The 23,255-nt window shown below is 42.7% G+C and overlaps 1 protein-coding gene across 2 annotated transcripts in view; it reads right to left on the reverse strand.

The window, feature by feature from the left end:
- The window catches only part of ARHGAP18 (Rho GTPase activating protein 18), a 198,748-nt gene that overhangs the window by 63,489 nt on the left and 112,004 nt on the right, over nucleotides 1-23,255 (reverse strand). For both annotated transcript variants that reach the window (XM_073627256.1, XM_073627255.1), the window contains exons 2-4: nucleotides 13,242-13,441; nucleotides 11,942-12,177; nucleotides 8,865-8,940 (exon numbers count right to left, since the gene is read on the reverse strand). In XM_073627256.1, the coding sequence (XP_073483357.1) occupies nucleotides 8,865-8,940; nucleotides 11,942-12,177; nucleotides 13,242-13,441 (512 nt within the window). The remainder of the gene's footprint in view (nucleotides 1-8,864; nucleotides 8,941-11,941; nucleotides 12,178-13,241; nucleotides 13,442-23,255) is intronic.

A 23,255-nucleotide genomic window follows, 5' to 3' on the forward strand; every position in this document is an offset into this window, starting at 1 on the left:
GGGCTGACCGTGAGGTTTCCCAACTTCTCTGTTTACATCCTGATGCTAACCTGCTCCAAGCTATTCCCGAGCCCTACCAAGATTTTGCGGATGTATTCAGCAAGAAAGGTGCAGAGATATTACCTCCACACAGGCCCTACGATTGTCCTATAGAGTTGCTACCTGGAACCGAGGTACCCTTCGGTCGGATCTTTCCATTGACTGAGCAGGAGCTGGGCACCCTGAAGCAGTACTTAGATGAAAATTTGAAGAAAAAGTTTATCCGCCCGTCCACTTCCCCGGCCGGTGCTGGTTTATTCTTTGTAGAGAAGAAGGACCATTCCCTTCGACCATGCATCGATTATCGAGAATTAAACAAGATAACGATTAAGAACCGCTACCCGCTTCCATTGGTACCTGAGTTATTCCAAAGGCTGGGAACCGCCAGAATTTTCACAAAATTGGATCTTCGCGGTGCCTATAACCTAATCCGCATCCGAGAGGGAGATGAGTGGAAGACCGCTTTTCGCACTTGTTTCGGGCATTTCGAGTATCTTGTTATGCCCTTCGGTCTTTGTAATGCCCCAGCCACTTTCCAACACTTTGTGAACGACATCTTTAGGGAATTCTTGGACCTCTACGTCATTGTTTACCTGGATGACATTCTCATCTTTTCCTCTTCCTTGGCTGATCATCGCAGGCACGTTCGGAATGTTCTTGCTCGGCTCAGGCAACATGGTCTGTACGCTAAACTTGACAAATGTGAATTCGAACTTCAAAGTATCCAATTTCTGGGACTCATTATCTCTGTAGAAGGTATTAAGATGGACCCACAGAAGGTATCCGCCATCTTGGATTGGCCTGCACCTACAGACAAGAAAGGGGTCCAACGCTTCGTTGGATTTTCTAATTTTTATAGGAAGTTCATTAAAGACTTTTCTAAAATCATTGCCCCCATTACGGAACTTACAAAACAGGGAACCCGATTCTGTTGGACGTCCAGGGCACAATCGGCCTTCGAAAAATTAAAAGGTCTGTTCACATCTGCCTCTATCCTCAAGCACCCTGACCCTGCCTTACCGTTTGTGCTGGAAGTTGATGCTTCGGAGATCGCAGTAGGGGCAGTACTCTCTCAGCGCCAGGGCCCCAAGGCTCTTCTGTTCCCAATAGCATTCTTTTCTCGCAAACTCTTTGTCTGAAAGGAATTACGATGTTGGAGATCGGGAACTCTTGGCCATCAAGGCGGCTCTGGAGGACTGGCGCTATCTTCTGGAGGGTGCTGTACATCCTGTTCTCGTCTATACTGATCACAAGAACTTGGAATACCTAAGATCTGCCAAGAGACTTAAACCAGGACAGGCTAGATGGGCACTCTTCTTCTCTCGCTTCTCATTTCACATCACTTACAGACCAGGCTCCAAAAATGTGAAACCAGATGCATTGTCACGAATGTTTCATGATTCCAAGGAAATCGCTCCTCCAGACACTATCCTGCCGGCGGGAAATTTCCTACTTCTTCAGGGAGATCTAATTTCCAGAATAAGGCAAGCCTCCTCAGAAATTCCCCAACCTACTGGGACTAGCTTAAGCGATGGGTTGCTCTGGCACGAAGGCAAGATCCTGGTTCCTCAGAAACTTAGAGTGCCGGTACTGGAATTGTGCCACGACCACAAACTGGCTGGTCATTTCGGGGCCCGGAAGACAGTTGAACTGGTGCAACGCACCTTTTGGTGGCCACAATTAATGGAGGATTGTAAGAAATATGTAAGCTCTTGCCACACTTGTGCCCGGAGCAAGAGTAATCGCACAAGGGCCTGGGGTTTGTTGAAACCCTTACCGATTCCTGACAGGCCTTGGAGAATGATTTCAATGGATTTCATCGTAGAACTACCCCCATCTGAAGGTTTCTCGACTATCTTTGTTGTGATTGATAGACTGTCCAAAATGGCACATTTTCTCCCCATGAGGGGTACACCCACGGCCGTAGAAACGGCGAAGATCTTTGTTAAGGAAATAGTGAGATTACATGGGGTACCCGCTAATATTGTGTCAGATCGTGGTGTCCAGTTCACCTCCCGGTTCTGGAAGGCACTGTGTGGTGCTCTTGAAATTGAGCTGGCATTTTCTTCGGCCTATCATCCTCAGACAAACGGCCAGACAGAGAGAACTAACCAGACGCTGGAACAATACCTCCGTTGCTTTTCGGCATTTTCGCAAGATGACTGGGTGTCTCTGTTACCAGTCGCTGAATTTTCTTACAATAATTCTCTGCATTCAGCCATCAACCAGACGCCATTCTTTGCCAACTATGGATTCAATCCCTCTTTTCTTCCCAGCTCTATTCCGGAATGTGCCCTTCCAGCAGTGACTGAAACAATGGAGTTCTTCTCCACTAACTGTAAGATCCTGCAGGAGACCATGGCCCAGTCCCAGGCATCTTTGAAGAGGATGTTTGATAAGAAAAGACGTGGGGAACTTATCCTTGAGCCTGGTAACCAAGTATGGCTATCCACAAGTAACTTAAAGATGGCTTGTCCTTCCAAGAAATTGGGACCTAAGTTTATGGGTCCTTTCCAGGTGAAAAGAAAAGTAAATGATGTTGCGTATGAACTTAACCTGCCGGAGTCTTTTAGAATACACCCGGTTTTTCATGTCTCACTTCTGAAACCAGTTGTTCCTGATTCCTTCTCTGACCGCAATGCCAAGCCACCTGAGTCTATTATGATCAACAATGAGGAGGAATTTGAAATCGAGGCAATCCTGGATTGTAGAAAGAGGCGGAATCAGATCCAGTACCTCATTAAATGGAAAGGGTATGGACCCGAGGACAACTCTTGGGAGCCTGAAAGTAATCTCCATGCTGATGAATTGCTACAAGCCTTCAAGGATTCTCACGCAACCAGGTTGGCTCAGCTGGGCATCCGGAGGCTGCCCTTGAGGAGGGGGCACTGTCAGAGAGCGTACCTCGGCGGGCAGGGTGCTCGCGGCAGTGTGCGTCGGTGCGCGTTCCTGTAGACCTCGCGGTGCTGGTGTGTGTGTCCGGGGTCGGCCTGTTGTGCACGCCGGTGTGTGGGGGCGCGCGCGCGGGGCATTGGCGGGTGCGCGCGCCTGTGTGTGCTGGTGCGCGCGCGTGCACGTCGTTTGGTGCCAAACAGTCCATTTAAGCCGGCGTCCCTCTGTGATCAGTGCTGCCTGATCAACAGCTTAGCGTCCTAGTGCCTGACCTTGTATCTGAACTGTTCCTGATTACCTGACGACCCGGCCTTGTCTCCTGGACCTCCCCCCGAACTCTGCCTGTACCTGACATCTGCCTGTTTGACCATCCGTTTGCCTGCTCCACTGTACCTCTGCTACCTGTCTGTTACCGAACCCGGCCTGCCTCCTGACCATCCGTTTGCCTGCTCCATTGTGCCTCTGCTGCCTGTCTGTTAACAAACCCAGCCTGCTTCCTGACAATCCTGCTCAGCCTTGCTGCCTTGCTCCAGCCAGCTCCAGCCATCTCACCTGCTAAGCCTACAGTATCTGGACTGTTGCATATAGGCTCTCATACCATTCCGTACTCCTGTGCCTCCTGTTTGCTTTACCAGGGGCCGCGAGTCGGACGCGTAAGGGAGCCTACCTTCTGCCCAAGCGGACTCACCGGTCTGGTAAGTAGGAGCCTGACAATCACATACTGGACACACGAAAAGCTGTAGATAGTGGCCATGTTGTTAGAGAACCTTAGGGTAGCCATGACAGCTTGGCTAACAGTTTAACATTACAGTAAAAATCTGAACTCCTCCCTCCTCCCTTATGTTCAGGAATTCATAGGATTTATACTTCATAAGAGCTGTTATCTCAACATAGAGAAGCAGAGTCAGGAGAGGTCTGAAAAACAGCTAATGTCGGACTTCCGAATGTCCAGGCCTATCGTAAAATAGTCACCCTCTCAATTCAGAGAACCAGCAGATACCGGTCGTAAATACCTTAGTAAAGCTTAAACAGTGGAATAAGTATGACATTTCAGCATGTTTCATAACTTCCAAAGTAATAGTAGCACGGCCATAATATGGACATATTTAGTTTCCTCAGATGATTTGTAACGTTTCAAGTCCAGACACCCCTATGTCAGGTCATATGGGAAACCACTGGTACCCCTTATTCCTCCTAGGTAAACTAGGCCTTGAAGATCTGGCATGTGTGTATTCGTTTTGAAGCAAATGTCACGCAGAACAATAATATGGATATTCACAGTCTGTAAACAGTAGGGATTCAGAGATATGAATATGTATCACAAAGTGTACCTGGGACATGGTCATGAGTGTAGACACCTCCCAGCAACCAACCCCTAAACAAGATGACCAGACGATTGGTCACTGGTCGCTGTCAACAGCGCTCTGATCTGACAGAAAAGAGGAGATGAAAACAAATAAGAGAATATAGTTCTCCCAAGAGGACCACTTCTAGGACACAGTGATTGATTCAAAAAAGTTTTATTATATTGAAAAAACACACACAAATTAATGAAAAAGAGGGGACAAACAGTTTACCACAGTAGTTTAAAAATAGGACAACGTTGTCATATGTTAAAAAGAAGGGAAATCGCAGCTGCGCATACCATTCACACCCACATTTACAGTACCCAAATTGAAACAAACACTTTAGTCAAACATTAGCACTTGTAATTGCAGACTTATATAGTAGTATAAAGCTCAATTCTCAGAAGCCAAAATTATAATACTGATGCAGTTACAGAGCAACTTGGCTGCAGACTTAAAATAGTGAGTCAAAAATTCAGTATAGATGTGGGTGGTGTTCGTTGAATTGGTGAGTTCTTAGCTGCCATGTACTCAAAAAACACACAGGGTATCGTCATTGCTGTCCACAAATGGATTATGATCAGTCCCTTTGGATTTTGAATAACTAGACAGATTACACCTGGTGAAGCAGGGAAGTAATTATATTGAAGCTGAGATAATCAAGAGGAGCAGGCTTAGGCACTGAGTCACTTTAACAGTGTGGATACATCTCCAAAGGCCGTCAGATGGGGAGGCTGAAAACCGGAGACAGGAACAAAAGCAGCTGTGTAAGTAGACTTAGTTCAAGACACTCTCACCATGTCATACATCCCGGTCATGTCACTGTACCTCTACCCATGAGTCCGGATTAACACATGCACAAGATGAGCCGATATCCTGACGCCTTGAGGTTTTCCACGGTGTATAAAGTGACTAAAGTGATTGTTTCAGTTTGGGTACTGTGAATGTGGGTGTGAATGGTATGCGCAGCTGTGATTCCCCTTCCTTTTAACATATGACAACGTTATCCTATTTTTAAACTACCTGTGTGGTAAACGGTTTGTCCCCTCTTTTTTATTAATTTGTGTGTGTTTTTTCAATATAATAAAACTTTTTTGAATCAATCACTGTGTCCTGAGAAAGCCACTACAGAACCTTCACTTTATTCTGCTGTAGCCAATGACAGGTCGACTTGGCCTTGTGTTTTGGATCATTGTCATGTTGGAATGTCCAGGTACATTCCATGCGCAACTTCCTGGCTGATGAATGCAAATGTTCCTCCAGTATTTTTTGATAACATACTGCATTCATCTTGCCAACAATTTTGACCAAATTTCCTGTGCCTTTGTAGCTCACACATCCCCAAAACAGCAGTCCACCTCTGTACCTTTCATCATAGGCCTTGTTGACTCCTCTCCAAATGTAGCTTTTATGGTTGTGGCCAAAGGGCTCAATTTTGGTCTCATCATTCCAAAAGACTTTGGGCCAGAAGGTTTGAGGCTTTTCTCTGTGCTGTTTGGCGTATTGTAAGCGGTTACTTTGTGGCATTTGCGTAGTAATGGCTTTCTTCTGGCGACTCGACCATTCAGCCCATCTTTCTTCAAGTGCCTCCTTATTGTGCATCTTGAAGCAGCCACACCACATGTTTTCAGAGAGTCCTGTATTTCACCTGAAGTTATTTGTGGGGTTTTCTTTGCATCCTGAAAAATTTTCCTGGCAGTTGTGACTGAAATTTTAGTTGGTCTACCTGACCGTGGTTTGGTTTCAACAGAACCCCTCATTTTCCACTTCTTGATTAGAGCTTGAACACTGCTGATTGGCATTCTCAATTCCTTGGAAATCTTTTTATATCCCTTTCCTGTATTATACAGTTCAACTACCTTTTCCCACAGATCCTTTGACAATTCTTTTGCTTTCACCATGACTCAGAATCCAGAAATGTCAGTGCAGCACTGGATGAAAGTTTCAAGGGTCTGTCAGGAGTCCAGAAACTCATTGACCTTTTATACACACACACTAATTACAAGCAAACAGATCACAGGTGAGGGTGGTTACTTTTTTTTCACAAGAATAAGGTTTATCCAAATCTTTACAGTACAAGCGATGCATATACACAATTAGTCATAGTTGCGTTATTGTGAGGATTATCATAGAAAAAACTGTTTTGTTAATGTCCACAGGAGAGAGGTGAGCAAAACCCTTGCATAACAAAACAAGAAACTGGTTTAGTAGCAATAAATTCCAACATAATTCCTTAAGGAGGTCCAGGGGAGGGGAGAAGGGGGGGGGGGGGGGCGGAGGGACCTCATCTAAATAGTTAGATTACATATTCTAGATGGTTATCAGCATTTAGGAGAGCAAACCAGTGATCTATTATCTTGGAACAGCTTCAACATCAATACCCGGATAGTCAACTAAGAGCTCTGCTCCCCAAGCATCTATCCATCCTGACCATATTTTGTCGAATTTGCTAGGGCAGTTTGAGGGTGGTTACCTTTCAAACCCCTTTATGTCAAATTGTGTGCATATTATCAGGCCAAAATCACCAGGGTATGTAAACTTTTGACCGGGGTCATTTGGGTAGTTTCTGTTGCCATTATGATTTAAAAAGAGTAAACACAGCTGATTGATAATAAATGGCTTCAGCCAAACACTAACCATGAGTGAATGAAAAGTTTTTGTGTTATCATTCATATTCACTGAAAAATGGCCAAGAAATCATAAATTCTGCCAGGGTATGTAAACTTATGAGCACAACTGTATGTTACGCCACACGCATTTATGCAAACATGTGTCTATGCACCATGTGTTTATGCAAACATGCATCCACGCAAACACGATATTTATGCAACATGTATACACACTTATGCCCACACGTCTATACAAACATATGCTTATAAAAACCTGCATTTTTGCAACATGCGTCCACACAGACACGCCGTCGCAGCCAACCTTGGGGGGGCTGCATGCTGGGCGCCGCCCACTTGTCGGGCACGGGGCGGGGCCCTCTGCAAACATGTGCCTATGCTTGTGTTCTATGTAAGTAAGCAATTCATGTATACTATGCTGCACATGCTCAACCGCACCTGGGCCCATACTATTTTCAGGATTAGCCAAGTACACAGGCATCCAATGCAGCCTCTATGCTGCTTCAACAGCCTAAGGCCTCTTCCATTCCTGTGCGACCCGTCCTGCGACTTGGGACTGCAAGGTAGCCTGACAAGTCGCACCCCATGATTTCCAATGAGTACCCTTCACATCCCTGCGTCTTCAAGTCGCAGCGACCTCAAAGCAGCCCCTGCACCACTCCGGTCTGACCTCGGCACGACTTGAGGTCCACAGACCTCAAGATTACACAGGCACTGCTTCAGATCGCTGGAAAATTAAAAGTTTAATTTACATTAAAGTTGTGGCCAAAATGCGCAACAGCCGAGAAGATGTGTCTGCCTGGTCAGGAGTCTCTCTCCTCCTCCTGACTATCCTTTACATCCTCCCCCTCATCGGGAAAGCTCCGATCTGAGACCTCTGCCTCCTCCTCAGAATCCTGGGAAGTAAGAGCTCTCAGGGGTTCAGGACGCTTGCTCCTGCTGTCTCTATTAGCAGATGAACCTTCCTGCGAGGATGAGAGTGGGCTTCAGGTTCCTGCCTAGGTTTTAGGGTTGCCTGAAAAGCTTTGAGAGTTGTCAACATCTCCGTCTTTACAGAGAGGAAATCCTTCATGACCTGAGAGGTCTCTTTTCCAGACAATTTGTGGATACACTTGTAGCAGAATGGTTTATTGTGGTCTTGCGACAATTTGTCATTGCAGTAGCCACATCTCTTGAACCAGGAAGGGGTCTTTGATTTAGGTCTGCCCTGGAGCCACAGAAGATGGGGCCAGCCGTGCACAGCGTGCCCTGCGGGAGTCCTGAACGCCAGCCTTCTGCAAATTGACAACCCCGTCAGGTATGGAGGAATGAGCAGGAAACATGGTCCAGGAAGTTCTGGGTGCCCAACTGCACCCAGGTTCTTTCAATTCTCATGGGGGCTCTTCCAAATTTTGCTGTCCCCCTGAGAAAATTGGGAAAACACCCCCAGGAAGGGCAAGCCCTACCAGACCTAGAGGCTTCCCAAGCCTGAGGTCCGGCTCCAAGGGGGGGACCTCCAGCCCTCGGCTTTGAGTCTAAGAAAAACAACAAACTGTTTGCTGTGGAGAAACACAATCAAAAACTGAGGTTTTTGACCTCTTTCTTGATTGTGTATCCTGTCAGGTGGGACCAGTCATCTCTCAGGGTGCCGTCCTGGAAGACAACTTGAGAAATCAATATAAAAAGCTAGAAGTTCACTTCTGAATACTTGTGCTGGAACAGGGACCTAAATAATCAAAGCCGGTGGGTCAGCATGATAGCCATGTAACTAACTCTAGGTAGTAACGGAAGCCCTAATGTTGCTTTCATGATTGATTTCCTTTAATAGGGTTTTAACAATCTAGATAAAATAACAGAGGCCTCTATAAATTTGCTTATTATTAACTTACAAAATTTGTCAAAGAACACTTTTGCTGGGATGTTTAATCACAAATATGCTTACTGTGGGAGATTAGAAAATATAATGCAATGTTCAACATACCTTCTGATTTTTCTTTAGGTTCTTCTTGTGCTACTTCACTTGTTTTGGCAGGCTGAAGCTCATTTAAACCTTCATCCTAAAATGTGTACATAATAGCAATATCAGTCATAATTCTAGGAATGCGATTCAGTACAATGATACAGAGCAATGGAAATACATATCTGAATATAAATTTGCAGAGGGGTAAACAATTAACAAGAGACTTGCTAAGACATAATTAAGAGAAACTAAAATGATGAAAAAATTAGAAGTTTCCTGAACAGTGGCTGGAAGTAAATCTGTCACAAAACATAGGCAATTCTAACTGCCCATAAAAGGTTTCTCCTCTAAGTGATATGTAGATATAGACATATGAAATTATATACAAATATCACATTTTCCTGTAAAGTTCCTCTAGCCTCCTGTTGGTCAGTTAGGTAACCCTTTACTTAAAAGAACCAAGACAGAGGCTTACGTGTTAGATTTGCATATAACTTTAGCTTTTTTTGTATCTACTACATGTACTAACAATCATTTAGAGATATGTTTTTCACTTTAGGTAAACTCTATTTATACCTTTTTTGCTTTAAACTCTCCTAAGCAGTGGCATACTGTAAATGGTCCATCAGTGGTGAAGTGAAATCCTACACTTGGGAGTACACACCTGTGTCTCTGGCAAAGTATGCAGATTCTTTGCAGCACCATTAGATCACACAACAAAAAAACATCTCCTTTAGATCCTACTATCATGGGTGCAATTTAAAAGAACTCTGCAGGAGGAAATATACATGCTGGCACTAATGTAACTGATTGCACTAAATTTATTAAGTTGAGATCCAAGCAAGAGAGATGCCCCTGATAGATACATCTGGAGCTCAGGAAGTGAGCACTGTAAATACAGGACATGGGCACTGTATACTAAAAATGTATACTAAACATTGTATACTAAAAATGGGGCAACCAACCTTGAAGGTCTGTTGGCATGTCACCGTATTCCACAATCTTGTCAAATCTTTAATAAGTCATGATTGAGTAGGAAGTAACGACTAGAGAGATTCACAGAGACTAGAAAATGGGAGCTACGTACACTACCATTAAGACAACAAGTAGTATGATATCAAATTCTGGAGTTGTGGCCTCAGGCTCATGCCAGGACCGTGGAGCTGAACACATCATCACTGTCCTAGAAGTACTACAAGAATGACCCTCTAATAAACGGGCATTATTTGCACAGGATTAGCCTGCATTTTAAAGTGGGGTTAAACAATGGCCCTGCTTCACCCAAATACACAGTGTACTAGAAACTATAAAGCCCATAGAGTAACAGAGGAGGACATGTCCCCCTTTTTTCGTTTTTTTTTCCCAACAAAGACATATTCCCTTTTAATACCTCCTAGTGTGTATTAAAGTTTATAATGATGCTGTGCACAGGATCATAGGAACTACAAGCCACCAAACATATGATTATAACTTTAAAATATGTGTGAAAATTTTAACAACTGTGACACAGATGATCATGCAATGTCATTAATATTTGCTTTAATGAAATGGGCAAATCATTTTGTCAGTAACAGTGGCTTTGGGATGAATGCCTTTCAACAACGACAATAAGGTAATTATTAGCACATTCACATGGATATGTTTGCCATATTGGTGGAAGAGAGTGGCGTTGTCGTTATTAGCGCATTCACATAGATATTTTTGCCACATTTGTGGAAGTGAGTTGAGTTGCCTTTCACATAAAATGATATCTAGGATACTGTAAATACTCACATTCAAGGATGTCCTTTAAATAGAAGGTTCATTGTGACTGGAGAAAAGGAAAAGTGGAAGTTTTGCCCACTGATCAATTACATTTTCATTCATTTTAGAAACAAAGCTGTAATGCGGTTAGTTGCAATGCACGGCACAGACAATCGGTATTAAAAATTGATGAAACATAAGTCCCAATCTGCTTGCATTGATTAATTTTTTTTAATTACCTCTTATGCTCACAAATATAGAGCTTGATTTACTAAAGGCGAATATACTGTACAATTTGTAATGGCAGCTGCACTCATTTTCCTAGGAGCTTCCTGAATATGGTGAAGCTCTACTAAAATCAACCCTATAAAGTACCGTAACTGTATACTGTATTTGTAATTACAAATTAAAGTAGAACATTAGCTCTGTTTTGGGTAGGGTAGGTTTCTACTGGGGAGACTTCCCCTATCTTCTTGTGTGATTACTGTGAAGTGAATGGAATATACGGGCATACCCCACTTTTAAGTACACAATGGGGTTTATTTACTAAAGCTGGAAAGTGCAAAATCAGGCTCACATCTGCATAGAAACCAATGAGCTTCCAGGTTTTATTACCAAAGCCTAATTGAACAAACTGGGGTTAGAAGCTCATTGGTTTCTATGCAGAAGTGAGCCTGATTTTGCACTTTCCAGCTTTAGTAAATAAACCCTACTGTGTACTTAAAAGTGGGGTATGCCTGTAAACAAACATTCAGGATACTAACAGCAAAAAGAACATGTTTTAGTAGAATAGGAAATTAGTAGTGAAGGAAAGTCTCCCTATGACCGCACGTCTGGTACAGTACAGACGTGCGGTCATAGGGAGACTTTTCTTCACACTGAGCGTACATAGGAACTGGGACGAGCTCTTTCCCAAATCAGCACTCCCAGGGGTGGATACCTAGGACTTGTACTACTTCCAGAGAGCCTGAGCGGCACACGTAACAGGTCTTTTGGGTCACAGGAAATTATTAGAACCTCTGTTATGCTTTTATTGCGGTCTGTGCTCATTTTGAAAATACTCCTTTCTTTTTCGGTGTCAGCACTGGGCCAGGAAATAAGGGCAAAGCTCTCCAGCAAGATAAACACAGTTTGAGGTTCTATTCCTTCTTACTCTATCCAAAACGAAAGGAATAGTGAATTTCCAGTTTAACCGTAAGCATAACAGTTTGGGTGACCTGCTGATATTCATTTCAATTTTCAGCATACATTTTAAAGGGTTTTCTGAAGTACAAGCAGCTTTTAGCACTATGATAAAGTAATGTAAAGAGAACCATTTAGCCCACAAGCAGTTAAGTACAACAGCTTGCACATACTTTTTCTTTTGAGACTGCTGGCTGCTTGAATACATCCCTGACATCAGGAATCTGATGATGCTTGTTTTTTTTCCTTAACGTCTGTCTGACAGTATCGATTCGTTTTTGGACAGCTGCAGACTGAGTCCTGGTTAAAGTGGCTAAGAACACCATGCTCTCCTGAGAATCAGCGGAACCCTCGCCAAATAGAATGGACAGCCCAGCTTCCTTGAGCCATTCTTCTTCTTCTTCTCCCTCTGAAAAGACAACACATGCCAGCCTGAAAACACGAAGGGGTTTCATTTCACAGTTCAATAAAAACTAAACACCCACTGACTCCAAAACAGTTATAATTCTCTTGCGACAGAACTGCATGGGAACTACATGAAAAATGTCAGCTATTCCCACAGTGCCATTTTTAAACAATAAAATACAGACGTTTTTAGTAATTTCCCCCATGTGAAGGAATGAAAAACACAGGAATGTGATGTGTCAGTATTAAGCAGCTTTTTTTTTTCTTTTTCTTCTTAACCTACTGTTGCCGCCAATCAAGAAGACTGCACTTATTTTATAGCAATATTTGATTGTGTTTAGGTCTCTAACCACTGCTTATTTATCTTAATTTTTGGAATGATTTGTGCTTTAGCAAATCATTACAGTGCGTTAGCACGCATTCATATCCATTGTGCTAAGGCAGCCTATTCATTATGAATAAAAAAATGCTAATTAAAAAGAAAAAATAAATAATATTTGCTTTACACCCAAACTTCCAGCCAACACTGGGTTTTTTTATTGACATTCCTAGGCCTTCTCCAGGAAGGCAGGGAAAGCAGAGGTTCCCAAACCTGAAAGAATGTGCTACAGTACTGCGGAAGAGCACATTCTCTCATGATTTGGAATCTTCAGCTTTCCCAGGATCCCAGGAAAATGCCCAGCGATGTCAATGGCACATACAGAAAGCAGCCCAAAGCTGGGGTGTAAGGCCGGCCATACATGGTGCGAATATCCTTCCTGCAACAATGGGTTGCAGGAAAGAAATTTGCACGATTTCCAACATCAACATGGATAGTGTTGCTGGTGGAAAAGCTGACCTAAGGCAGTGTTTTTTTTTTTTTGGGGGGGGGGGTGTAGCTAACAAGCAGACACCCATTTGTTTAAAAGTTTTAGTTGTGAATTATCAATGTTTTTTTTTACATGAAGTCATAAAAGGATAGCAACAGCAGATCTTTTGTCCAATCATTCTGGTAGATACACAGAAGATGACACTCTTTCCCATCTCAAGAGTTCTGGTATGCAAGATTAGATTGAATCAATTTCTTACCATCTGGCTCCTTAACAACAACATCCTGTTTCTCTTGACTATTATCAGTGCTCTTCTTGATATTCTCTACTTCAGTCCAATAGCAGTCATCCAGAGAAAGTTCATCTAATGAATCTTGTGATCCAGACCGGTTAAACGATACTTTATCAAGGCTAGGATTTCCATTTCCATGATTCATTGTATACTGCCCAGATCTGCGACTGCATGACAACAGAAACTATTTTGAGTTTAAACAAGACAACTCACATACAGTATTAGTAACTTTTTTTCTTAACTACTAATCCAAAACACAGAGCAGAGCACAAAACAAATTTACAACAGCTGTACACCCAACAATGAGAGGGATTTAAATTTATGATACACACTACAATAAGAGGGATTTAAACTTACATACATACATACATACATAGTATGGTATATACTTACTCCAGCTAAGTAACATTTCGCCTTTTTCAAATGCACATCTTCATAACTTTTAAAGTCTAGGGTATTATACTGTTAAACAATTTATAGGAGAAGTACAGCCAAAGCTCGTTTGGCTGTTCTTCTCCTGTGGATCACAGGAGTGCAGATCATTTTGCACTCCTGTGACCCGTTTTTCGGCTGACGTCACAGAGCCGGTCCAGGCTCGGGAAAGATCATGACCATATGGTCATGATCCGCCCACATGCCTGGACTGACACCAGTCTCAGCCTCTCAGCGAGCCACTAAGAGCCTGAGCCAGCTGCTCCTGCCCCCTCTACAGCCCAGCGCTCCAGTAAGCTGGGGGGGAGCAAAGCGGAGAGCGGTGACTGACAGTCACCAACTCTCTGCTCAGGGAGCACTGAGAACCGAGCTATCAGCGCAGTTTAATCGCTCGCTTCTCAGCCTTAGAGCCGGTGGGGGACAAATGCAGCATCAGGCCGATGCTGCATCCACATAGGTGAGTATGATTTAAAAAAAAAAAAAAAACACACTTCTCTTTTAAGCTATAACTTTTTCTTTTACCAGAAGGCCCCTCCTAGAGAGAAGGACAGCTGTTCTCTCACAGAGTGCAGTGGTCGAGGGCTCCAGCAGTGTGACACTCCCCCGCACAGCACTGCTGATTGGAGCACTAGGTTGGAGAGGCATTGGACCGCTGAGTGCTGCACTCTGTAGGACAGGAGCGGTCCAGCTCTTCAGTGTGCTGTCAACACAGGGCAGTTTTTCCCAATACAAAGCACACACATTGTAAAAAAAAAAAAAAAAGTATGGCACATTCTTTACTTGTTCTACATTCCATTCAGGCTGCTTTACAAGTAAAAAATGCAAAGCTGCAATTAGGGGTTTAAAATCTATTTTCTGCCTAACTCCACAATCTCAAAACTTTCTAAAATTAATAAAACAAATGCAGGTAAAATAACCTACTGCTGACACCCTCCATTCTCCAGGAAGCACTGACAAAAGCAAAAGCATGTTTGAGCCTGAAGTCATCCTAGCCAGCTGTGTTATTTTCTGACTACTGTATTATGTTCAACTTTTGTGTGGTAAATATATTCTTTTCTAGTTATTTTTTTCCACGTTTTAAAATTAAAGTATTACTAAAAGGCAATTTTTAAAATAAAATAATACAATGGAAAATTGTATCATACTTACCGTAATTTTCCTTTCCTGGTGCCTATCCATGGCAGCATACCTGTGATAAGCTCCGGTCCCGACTCCTCCCCTCAGAATAGTGAATTCATTATTAAAAAAAAAAAAAAAAAAGAACCACACTCCCCCTAGCATTCTTCTGTTACATCGTATACCAAGGGAGGGCATGTATGCTGCCATGGATAGGCAGCAGGAAAGGAAAATTACGGTAAGTATGATACAATTTTCCGTTTTCCTGGTGCCTCCATGGCAGCATACCTGTGATAAAATAAATAGCTACAAAAACTGGGTGGGTAATGCCTATAACGAAAACATATATTAAGGAATCGAGAGAGCTGACTCAATTGTCCCCCTCTCGAACTCCACTGAGAGTACCCTTGGATCAAATGCTATAACTTTGCATGAACGTGCCCTGAGATTTTTCCAAGTAGCCGCTCTGCCCATTGTTTCCAGAGAGGTGTTGTCACCCAGGACGAAGAAGCTGCCCTTGATGAGTGGGTTCTAACCGCCGGAGGATCCAACCCTCTAGCCCTATACGCCTCTGAACCAGCTTACAAATCCCGGACGCAATTGCTCTTGAGGCCGTTTCCTACCTTTCTGATCTCACCCCAAGGGAGTATGCACAAAATGCTTGATGCTCCAAAGGGTGCTGTAAGCTGTAGTCAACATCTTAGGACTCTGGAAATGTCCAAACCTTTCAAAGACCCTGATCGTGGGACTGGAAGGGTAAGTAGAACCCACCCTTCCAAGAGTTACCGCCTTGTCTTTCTTAATGGCAGTTTGCTGTAAACTCAGTTGCTTATATTGCTAACCATGAGTGTCAACTCTTCCTGGTAGCCAGACTATACCAAAGAGACCATGGGCACCGTTCAGGTAAGAGGTTTTCCTTACAGGTGTATGAGAATTTAACTATGTTTTTTTTACCATCCAGTCCCTCTGGTTTAGACGCATTAAGCATTGGCCTAAATTGGTTCCGCACTTATCCCTTAGCAGGCAAAGAACCGAATGTATCCCGATGACTCCTAAAGGGTTGTCACACTTATTGAATATGCGGGAAACCCCCTCTTGAGAGATGAGGTAGAATCAGAATCTTATCGAGGCGACAGGCACCGAGATAAAGCGGCCAGGGGAACTGTGGAACTGTTTGCCCCCACTACAATCGGCTCATTCAACAAATTGAGGAAACCTCGAAATTATGAGTTTGGAGGAAGTGCCTAAGATTGACCTGCACCGCCAAGGACTCAAGAGGGTATCCACCGCATTCGCATGAGGATGAGGCAGGCACAAACGAAAACTAGGTAATTTGTCCTCCATTGATGAGACAAAGAAAACACCTTCCGGAGGACCCTGAAGTGACATGACTCAGCTGAATATCGAGGGGTAAAGAGACCACTCGTTGCTGTCTTGCAGATTCCAGGACAGATGAATTCCCTCCTCGTATTGGTGACCCAGAAGGTAAACTGCCTGCAGTACCAGCAGGTTCTCCCACTAAACTCAATAAAGGAATCTGTGAGTACCCGGTTGTTGGAAATATGGCACTGCCACCCTGTTGTCCAAGCGAAACAGGACCAGCCTCTGCAGTAGATGAACCCCTAGGCTCACTAGGGCTAGATTGGCCGCCCCCATCTTCCAGGCGTCCAAGGCTATTCTCGTAGTGGAAATGTCCCATCTTCCTAGTATCGTCTCTTCCATTGTGACCAGAGGCCTTCATGAAGAAAACAAAAAACCTCAGGAGGCAATGAGCCCAAGGTAGCATCGGGATGCAGGATGACATGGTCTGGAGTCAACTTAAACCGACTGACGTCAAGAGGAGAGAGAGAGAGAGAGCTGACGCAACAGTTCTTCTAGAAAAAATAGCCGCTACCCACTGGGGAGGCAAACACACCATTCTGGTTGCGGCAATGAGGAGAGCACCTAGGTAAATGAGTGGGATGGGATGAGAAGACTCTTTTCCCCATTTATTGGCCACCCGAATTCTGGAAGAAAGGAAAGCCACCCCCTGAAAGGTGCTGGGTCTGAGAACACTATACAGGGGCCTGCATCTTTGCAGCCTGGGTTAGAATATCATTCTCTTTTGGTATGTCCAAACTAAAGTGTTTTTGAAATGTCACAAGCATTGACAATAGGATCAAGGTTGAAGAGAGACCTATAATTGGCCCTTCTTTAAGGAAAAAAAAAGCAAAAAACAATAGGCTAATGGCATCTGCAGAAGACAATCCCTGTCCAGCGATGACTTAAAGGTCCCCCCGGGCAGGTGCAGAAGACGAAGGGGAGACACTGGAACTGGAGATGTGCGTGGCCAACCACCAGCCTGGAAAAAACATCTTGGGGCTCTACTTGGATCATGTAAAACTCATGGCTGCACCAGTTGGATGATCACTAGTCAGGATTCCAATTTGCAGATATTTAAGTGCGTGAAGAGAAATAGAAGATTCAATATCCACTCCTGGTCTTCATTCCACATCCTTTTGGGGATCACAACACAAAGCTTAAATAGAGTCCTTTGAGTCTCCTGCCCTTGCAGGGAGACTGGAACTTTGCCCCGGGAAATAAAACTTCCAGGGGATGGACTGGGAAGCCTAGACATGCCCAGAACAGATCAACAGATGGTGGATACCATACCATCCAGGAATCCTTGCAACGGCTGGACCAGCCCCATTAAAAAGGTTTCGCCCCCTCCTGGGGATTGGGAGGATTTCATTGCTTACTAGATTTCAAGATAGTGAATGTTTCTCCAAATCCCGTTAGGATATCTGTTCTGCTGGACCCATGAGACATTCTTGTTCCTGGAGGAATGACCTTTGCAGGTAAACTCTATAACATGTGACCTCCTCTGTCTTGAGGGGAAAAACCCCGACTTCCTTCGAGTCACCCGGGAGCATGCCTTTTCAACTAAGACCTTCTCGTGACAGAGGACTTTTGCTCCCGTTCCGTTTAGAGGATGCATATACAGCCTAAGGCTTCAGCAACTGAGTAAGCAGTAGGAGTGTGTGAAGAGGAAAAGTGGAGAGAAGAGATCCAGCCGTGCACAGCATGGTATTTAATGGGGGGGGTTGAACAGCAAGCTGTAAAAGGTTTTTTATCTTAATGCAGGAAATGAGAACCACTTTAAAGTGGAGATAACAGATTACATCTAATGTCTTCATAATTAAACTTTATAGTCAAAAAAGGAAGGGAATTGTAAAAAATTGTTGCATTACAAAATTCTGCTTTAAAAACTAATGATCAGCACCGTCAAAAATAAAGCTGTGAACCAAAAATAAAGACCAGGCCTTTTCTGTCACTTTTTGCTTACATGTAACGATCAGTATTTTTTTTTGCTAGAAAATTTTTAGAACCCCCCAAACATTATATATTTTTTTTAAAGCAGAAGCCCTAGAGAGTAAATTGGTAGGTTTTGCAAATTTTTATGTCACGCGGCATTTGTGTAGCGGTTTTCCCAAGCGCAATTTTTTTGGGGAAAAAAATACCCTTTATTGAATCCTAATGCAAACATTTACAATACAGAACCAGATTTTTGGTAAAATATAAAAAGATGATGTTACGCCAAGCAAATAAATACCAAACATTTCATGCTCAAAAATTGCGCACGCCCGTGCAATAAACATTTTTGCATGCCCCGTGCTGCAAATTTTACTTTCTATAAGCAGTGTTTTAATAGCCTTTACAGGTTACCACTTCAGATTTGCACAGAAGGTCTAGTGCTAGAATTAATGCCCATGATCTGAAGTCTGTAGTGATACCTCACATGTGTGGGACGATCATTGTTTGGGACTGAAGCATACGCACCAGCACGGGTGGGACGGGGGGCACTTTATTTTTTTATTTATTTTATTTTTACACTGTCAATTTAATTATTTTTTTTGATCACTGTCAGATCATCGCTTCTGGGTTACCATAGCCCAGAGCCGAACAAAGCTGATCCGGTCTTTGTTCAGCTCAGAAGGTGGCGGAAAGGAGTGGGGGGGGGGGGGGGGGACGTCTCTCCCACTGCTTGTAAAAGCAATCCAGTGGCTACTTAGGCATCATCCAGTTATAACCACTTGCAGTTCAGTGATGTACCAGGTACGTGACTGATCGGCAAGTGGTTAAACAAAAGTATATACAGAATTAACTTTTATTGCAGTTTGCGTTGTTGAGCCATGGTATATAGTTTCTAGCCAAACTTGCCTTTACCACGTGAGCTTTACAAGCAGTCACTCCAAGCTCATCAGGTCACATGGTGATATCCTGCCTGCTAATACCATCATAGAGGACATTACAAGGAAAAAAAAAAATTCTTGGTTAATATAGAGCTTCATTTGCAGAACCAACAAACATGATCTTTAAATCACAGACTATTGTGATCTCTGAGAATGATATGTAATATCTTAAAAAAGGAACAGATTTCTCCAAACCTAGCTGTCACCCTTCCTCTGCCATTCAAAACATACCTGCTAGATTTTCTATATCAGCAATCTCCATTTTAACATGCTTTTTTTTTTAAAGATAACTCATGGTAAAGCTCAGCTTGAACTGCCCAGATTTGTGACAGGTTTACTTGGTAATACGAACCACCAACAATAATCAAAAATCACAAACTGTGATATGTAAATGTGTTAGACAACAGTGCTAGTGCCAATTAATAATTGCAATTTAAAACACAAAGTGTGTATGTGTTCCAGCCACAAAATTATAAATTCATAAAAAAAAAAAAAAAAAAAAAAAAAAAAAAACTCTAAAATAAATTGCGCTAAACATGTATATCAAGTGCAAGACAGAACCAGAACTAAGTAGTCAAAAGTTCATGCGAGGACATGTAAAAGTGCATAAATTAAATTGTCCAAATTGGTGTTGAAAGTTGTTTCAATACCTTGAACCAATATAAAAATCTTTTAAAGCGTCCATTGTCCACCACACCACCAAGTGAATTATTATAAATTTGATACTCATGTATGCGTTGTGAGTTCTGGGGCACCGTCATATGACGTCCTCCCAGAACGAGATGGTGGGCAGGCGGCAAGCAGTTAAACAAAATTTTGTTGCATAATGATTCTGCACACTAATAGTTGTCCAATAATTGTGCACACATATTACAAAAATATGTGTGCACACATAGATATTCTCCTAAGAAAGCCAAAACCTCACTTTTACTTTCTTATTCAGGTTTGAGGTTTATTAACATTTTGGATTGACCGAGAGCACTGTAGTTGTTCAATAATGAAAATAATCCTCAAAAATACAACTTACCTAATAGTTGTGCACACAATGTATTGTGTCCATGGGCGTATTCTAAAAGCTGATCTATATTATAATGTTATGAAAGTGGTGAAAGATTTCATTGCAAACACACAGTGTATCATTTCTAATAGGAACATTCACAAAATATAGAGACTATTCCAGTTTGCTTTGAAAGCCCCACTTTTTCTATGACATTTACATTACCCCAACCATACTTTATTTTCTTTTTAAATTAATAGTTTTAACGGTAGGTTAATGCATCAAGCCTGTCCCTTAAGATCAAGTGAGTAGAAAGGTAAAACGTGCATTAATTTATCCGACTTGGAAGCTCTCCGTTACGCGCTATTCTAATACCTGTCCTAGTAACCAACAATGGAGCCTCTGCAACTTTCAGTAGATTATTCCAATATAGTCTGCTTGTTTGTTTTTATTATAGTTACACAAGACAGGTTAGACCAAGTGTGCCTAATAAAACATGTCACTCAAGGACACTTTATCATTAAGGAAATATTTCCGTTAGAATGTTTCAACATTCGGAGGTGATCTTATGCAGGTTATCAGATTATGAAGTAAATACATCCTGTACTAGCACAGTACATGTGTAATGAAGCATAAAAGCTATGTAAAGTTGTTTAAACATATATGAAATAAAAGATACAAAAGATAGGTGGCAGCCATTTTTGTGGGTGATTTAGGAGAACTCTGCCCCCTAAAAGCAAATACTTCATTCATATAAACACCTTAAAGTCACAAATGTCAAATGATGATCTAATGAATTTGCCTATCTAGCAAACTGATAAAAGCACCAAAATGAGATTTTGATTTGCCTTAACAATTCCAGAAAACGAGTTTAGTATCAGGGCTGGGCTCAGCCTTTTCTTCTCAAAAGGTGGCCGCTAAGCTGTCAGCTAATTGCCAGCTCCTTTCCACAGTGACTCACCGGTTGATGATATCCTGCTCATCAGTCCTGCCTACTTAAGCCGTCCAGTCCAGATGATCTCTGCCTTAGCCTTGGTCACATCCCTAGAGATGCTCGTCTGTGTTCCTGTTAAATAATTGCTTGGCTGGCATGCCTTCTGGCTCCAGATCCTGCATGCTGTTCTACTACGCTCATCTCTGGCTCCCTGACATTTTGGCTTGTCTGACTATCCCTTTTGGTTTCTGAACCCTGGCTATGTTTTGACTACTTATACTCTGTTTACCTTTTTATTATTAAACAAGTGTGATTTACCATAATTGTGCTTCTGTTTCAGTCTGATTCATGGTTCCTGAAATGTATTCTTTGGAAAATCATACAATTGATGAATCTTGCTTGTGTGATTTCTGAATTGGGGGGGGGGATCTGTATGCAAATACGTAAACAAATCAAATGTGTGAATTTTCCATTCACACCTCTCCGTGTGCATTACCATGTTAAAACCCACATTTTAATGTGCATTAAAGTTTTTATAAAACCTTAACAATGGACTTCTCTTATTTTCTCTATTCTGGTCACTGCAATAGCTGTTGCTACTATCTTATGCAATCTGCTCAGGTTCCATGTGAGCGCCTGCCCCACTATATACTGACCACAGGGGGTTGCACACCTAATACCTCCACCATCTATAGAAATGCCTTGTATTTTTTTTAATTGATTAAATACAAGGCATGCTATGCCTGGACGAGGTGGAGCTCATGACATCACCATCCCTCATCTCCACCTTGTCCAATCACAGAGCACCTTGTACTCATAAGAAAAAATAAATAAAATAGAGAATTAGAAGGCATTCCATTAATAGAGGCAGGGATGAGTGAGTGACCCACAGTGGTCAGTGTGCAGTGGGGCTGCCCCTGCATAGCACCCCAGCAGGACCTAAAGACTGAGGCTATCATGTGATACAGTGATATTCAGCTTTTCCCTGCCATCCATCAGGTATAAGCAACATATACTTACATTGTGCCACACTGGACCAATCTAAGAGTGCAATACAGATCATTCCTGTAGTTCAGCTTTAAGTCAATGCACAAGAACACATGGTATGTGCGCACTGCAATGCACAGAAAGCAATGCTCTGTGTGATGTGCTGCGCTGCCAAAAAAAAAATAAAGAATAAAATAAAAAAGTGCACTGAGTCTCATTAATTGGCCATTAATAATAAATGGGATGCCTTAACACAACACTCGTGAACACGTTCTACTGCACATGCAAAGCGGTGAATAGGCCTTTTGAGTTTCACTACCAAACGCGCACGGACGCCAAATCAAAACGCTAATAAGATTGCCCTTTTAACACTGCTTTTTTTCCAGGAGTTGTTACTAACTTTACAGCCCGTTTTTTAAAACGTCTGTGTGCATGAGGCCTTACATATACAATCTGCCATTGTTTCCAGACACCATAACTCGCTTATATATCTGTAAAAATCTAATTTTGGCATACAATGCTAGTTGGAAATGAATATACATAGTTTTTTTTAGCAGGTAGCAGAGGGAAGGGTTCTTAATGCACTGATTATTTCAGTTCATCATTATCATCATTATTCTTCTTTTTTTCCATTATTACCCACTGGAGGTAGGAGGTCCAAGGAGAAGAAGCAAGAACTTACAAGAAGGAAAATGGAGCCTTTCAGATAAAGCCCGATTGCAAAATTTGTGAAAATATAACTCTAGTTTACAAAAGATCTATGAAATGGTATAAAAATAAAACACAGAGTCTCATAAGGAAACATGCACAGCTGAGGCTGTCATTCACATGCTGTGTGCTGAAGGGGGGGACAGGGCCATCTCCCAGGATTGTCTGGTGTCCGCATATACCAGGGGTAGCCAAAATTTCCAACCAAATGGGCAGTTCATTGTTCTTCAGACTGTGGGGGGAGGAGGGTGAAAAATGTCCTGGGGGGGATTAAATTATGCCCCATCGTTGGTGTCAGTGAGTGGAATACTGTCCCATCAGTAGTGTAGGTGGGAGGAATGGTGCCCCATTTGTGGTTTCGGTGGGAGGCAAAGTGCCCCATTGGTGGGAATAATGCCCCATTGTTGGTGTCAGTGGAAGTCAGAGGAGGAATATCTCCCAAAGGACCACATAAAGGAAATCAAAGGGCCACAGCCAAACCCATCCCCCACACGGCAACAATTTGGAGACCATTGGCATAGACCAGGGATATGCAATTAGCGGTTGCAAAACTACAAGTCCCATCATGCTCTGCC

This window comes from Aquarana catesbeiana, linkage group LG04 (assembly GCF_042186555.1).
Source record: "Aquarana catesbeiana isolate 2022-GZ linkage group LG04, ASM4218655v1, whole genome shotgun sequence".
NCBI classification, from domain to species: Eukaryota; Metazoa; Chordata; class Amphibia; order Anura; family Ranidae; genus Aquarana; species Aquarana catesbeiana.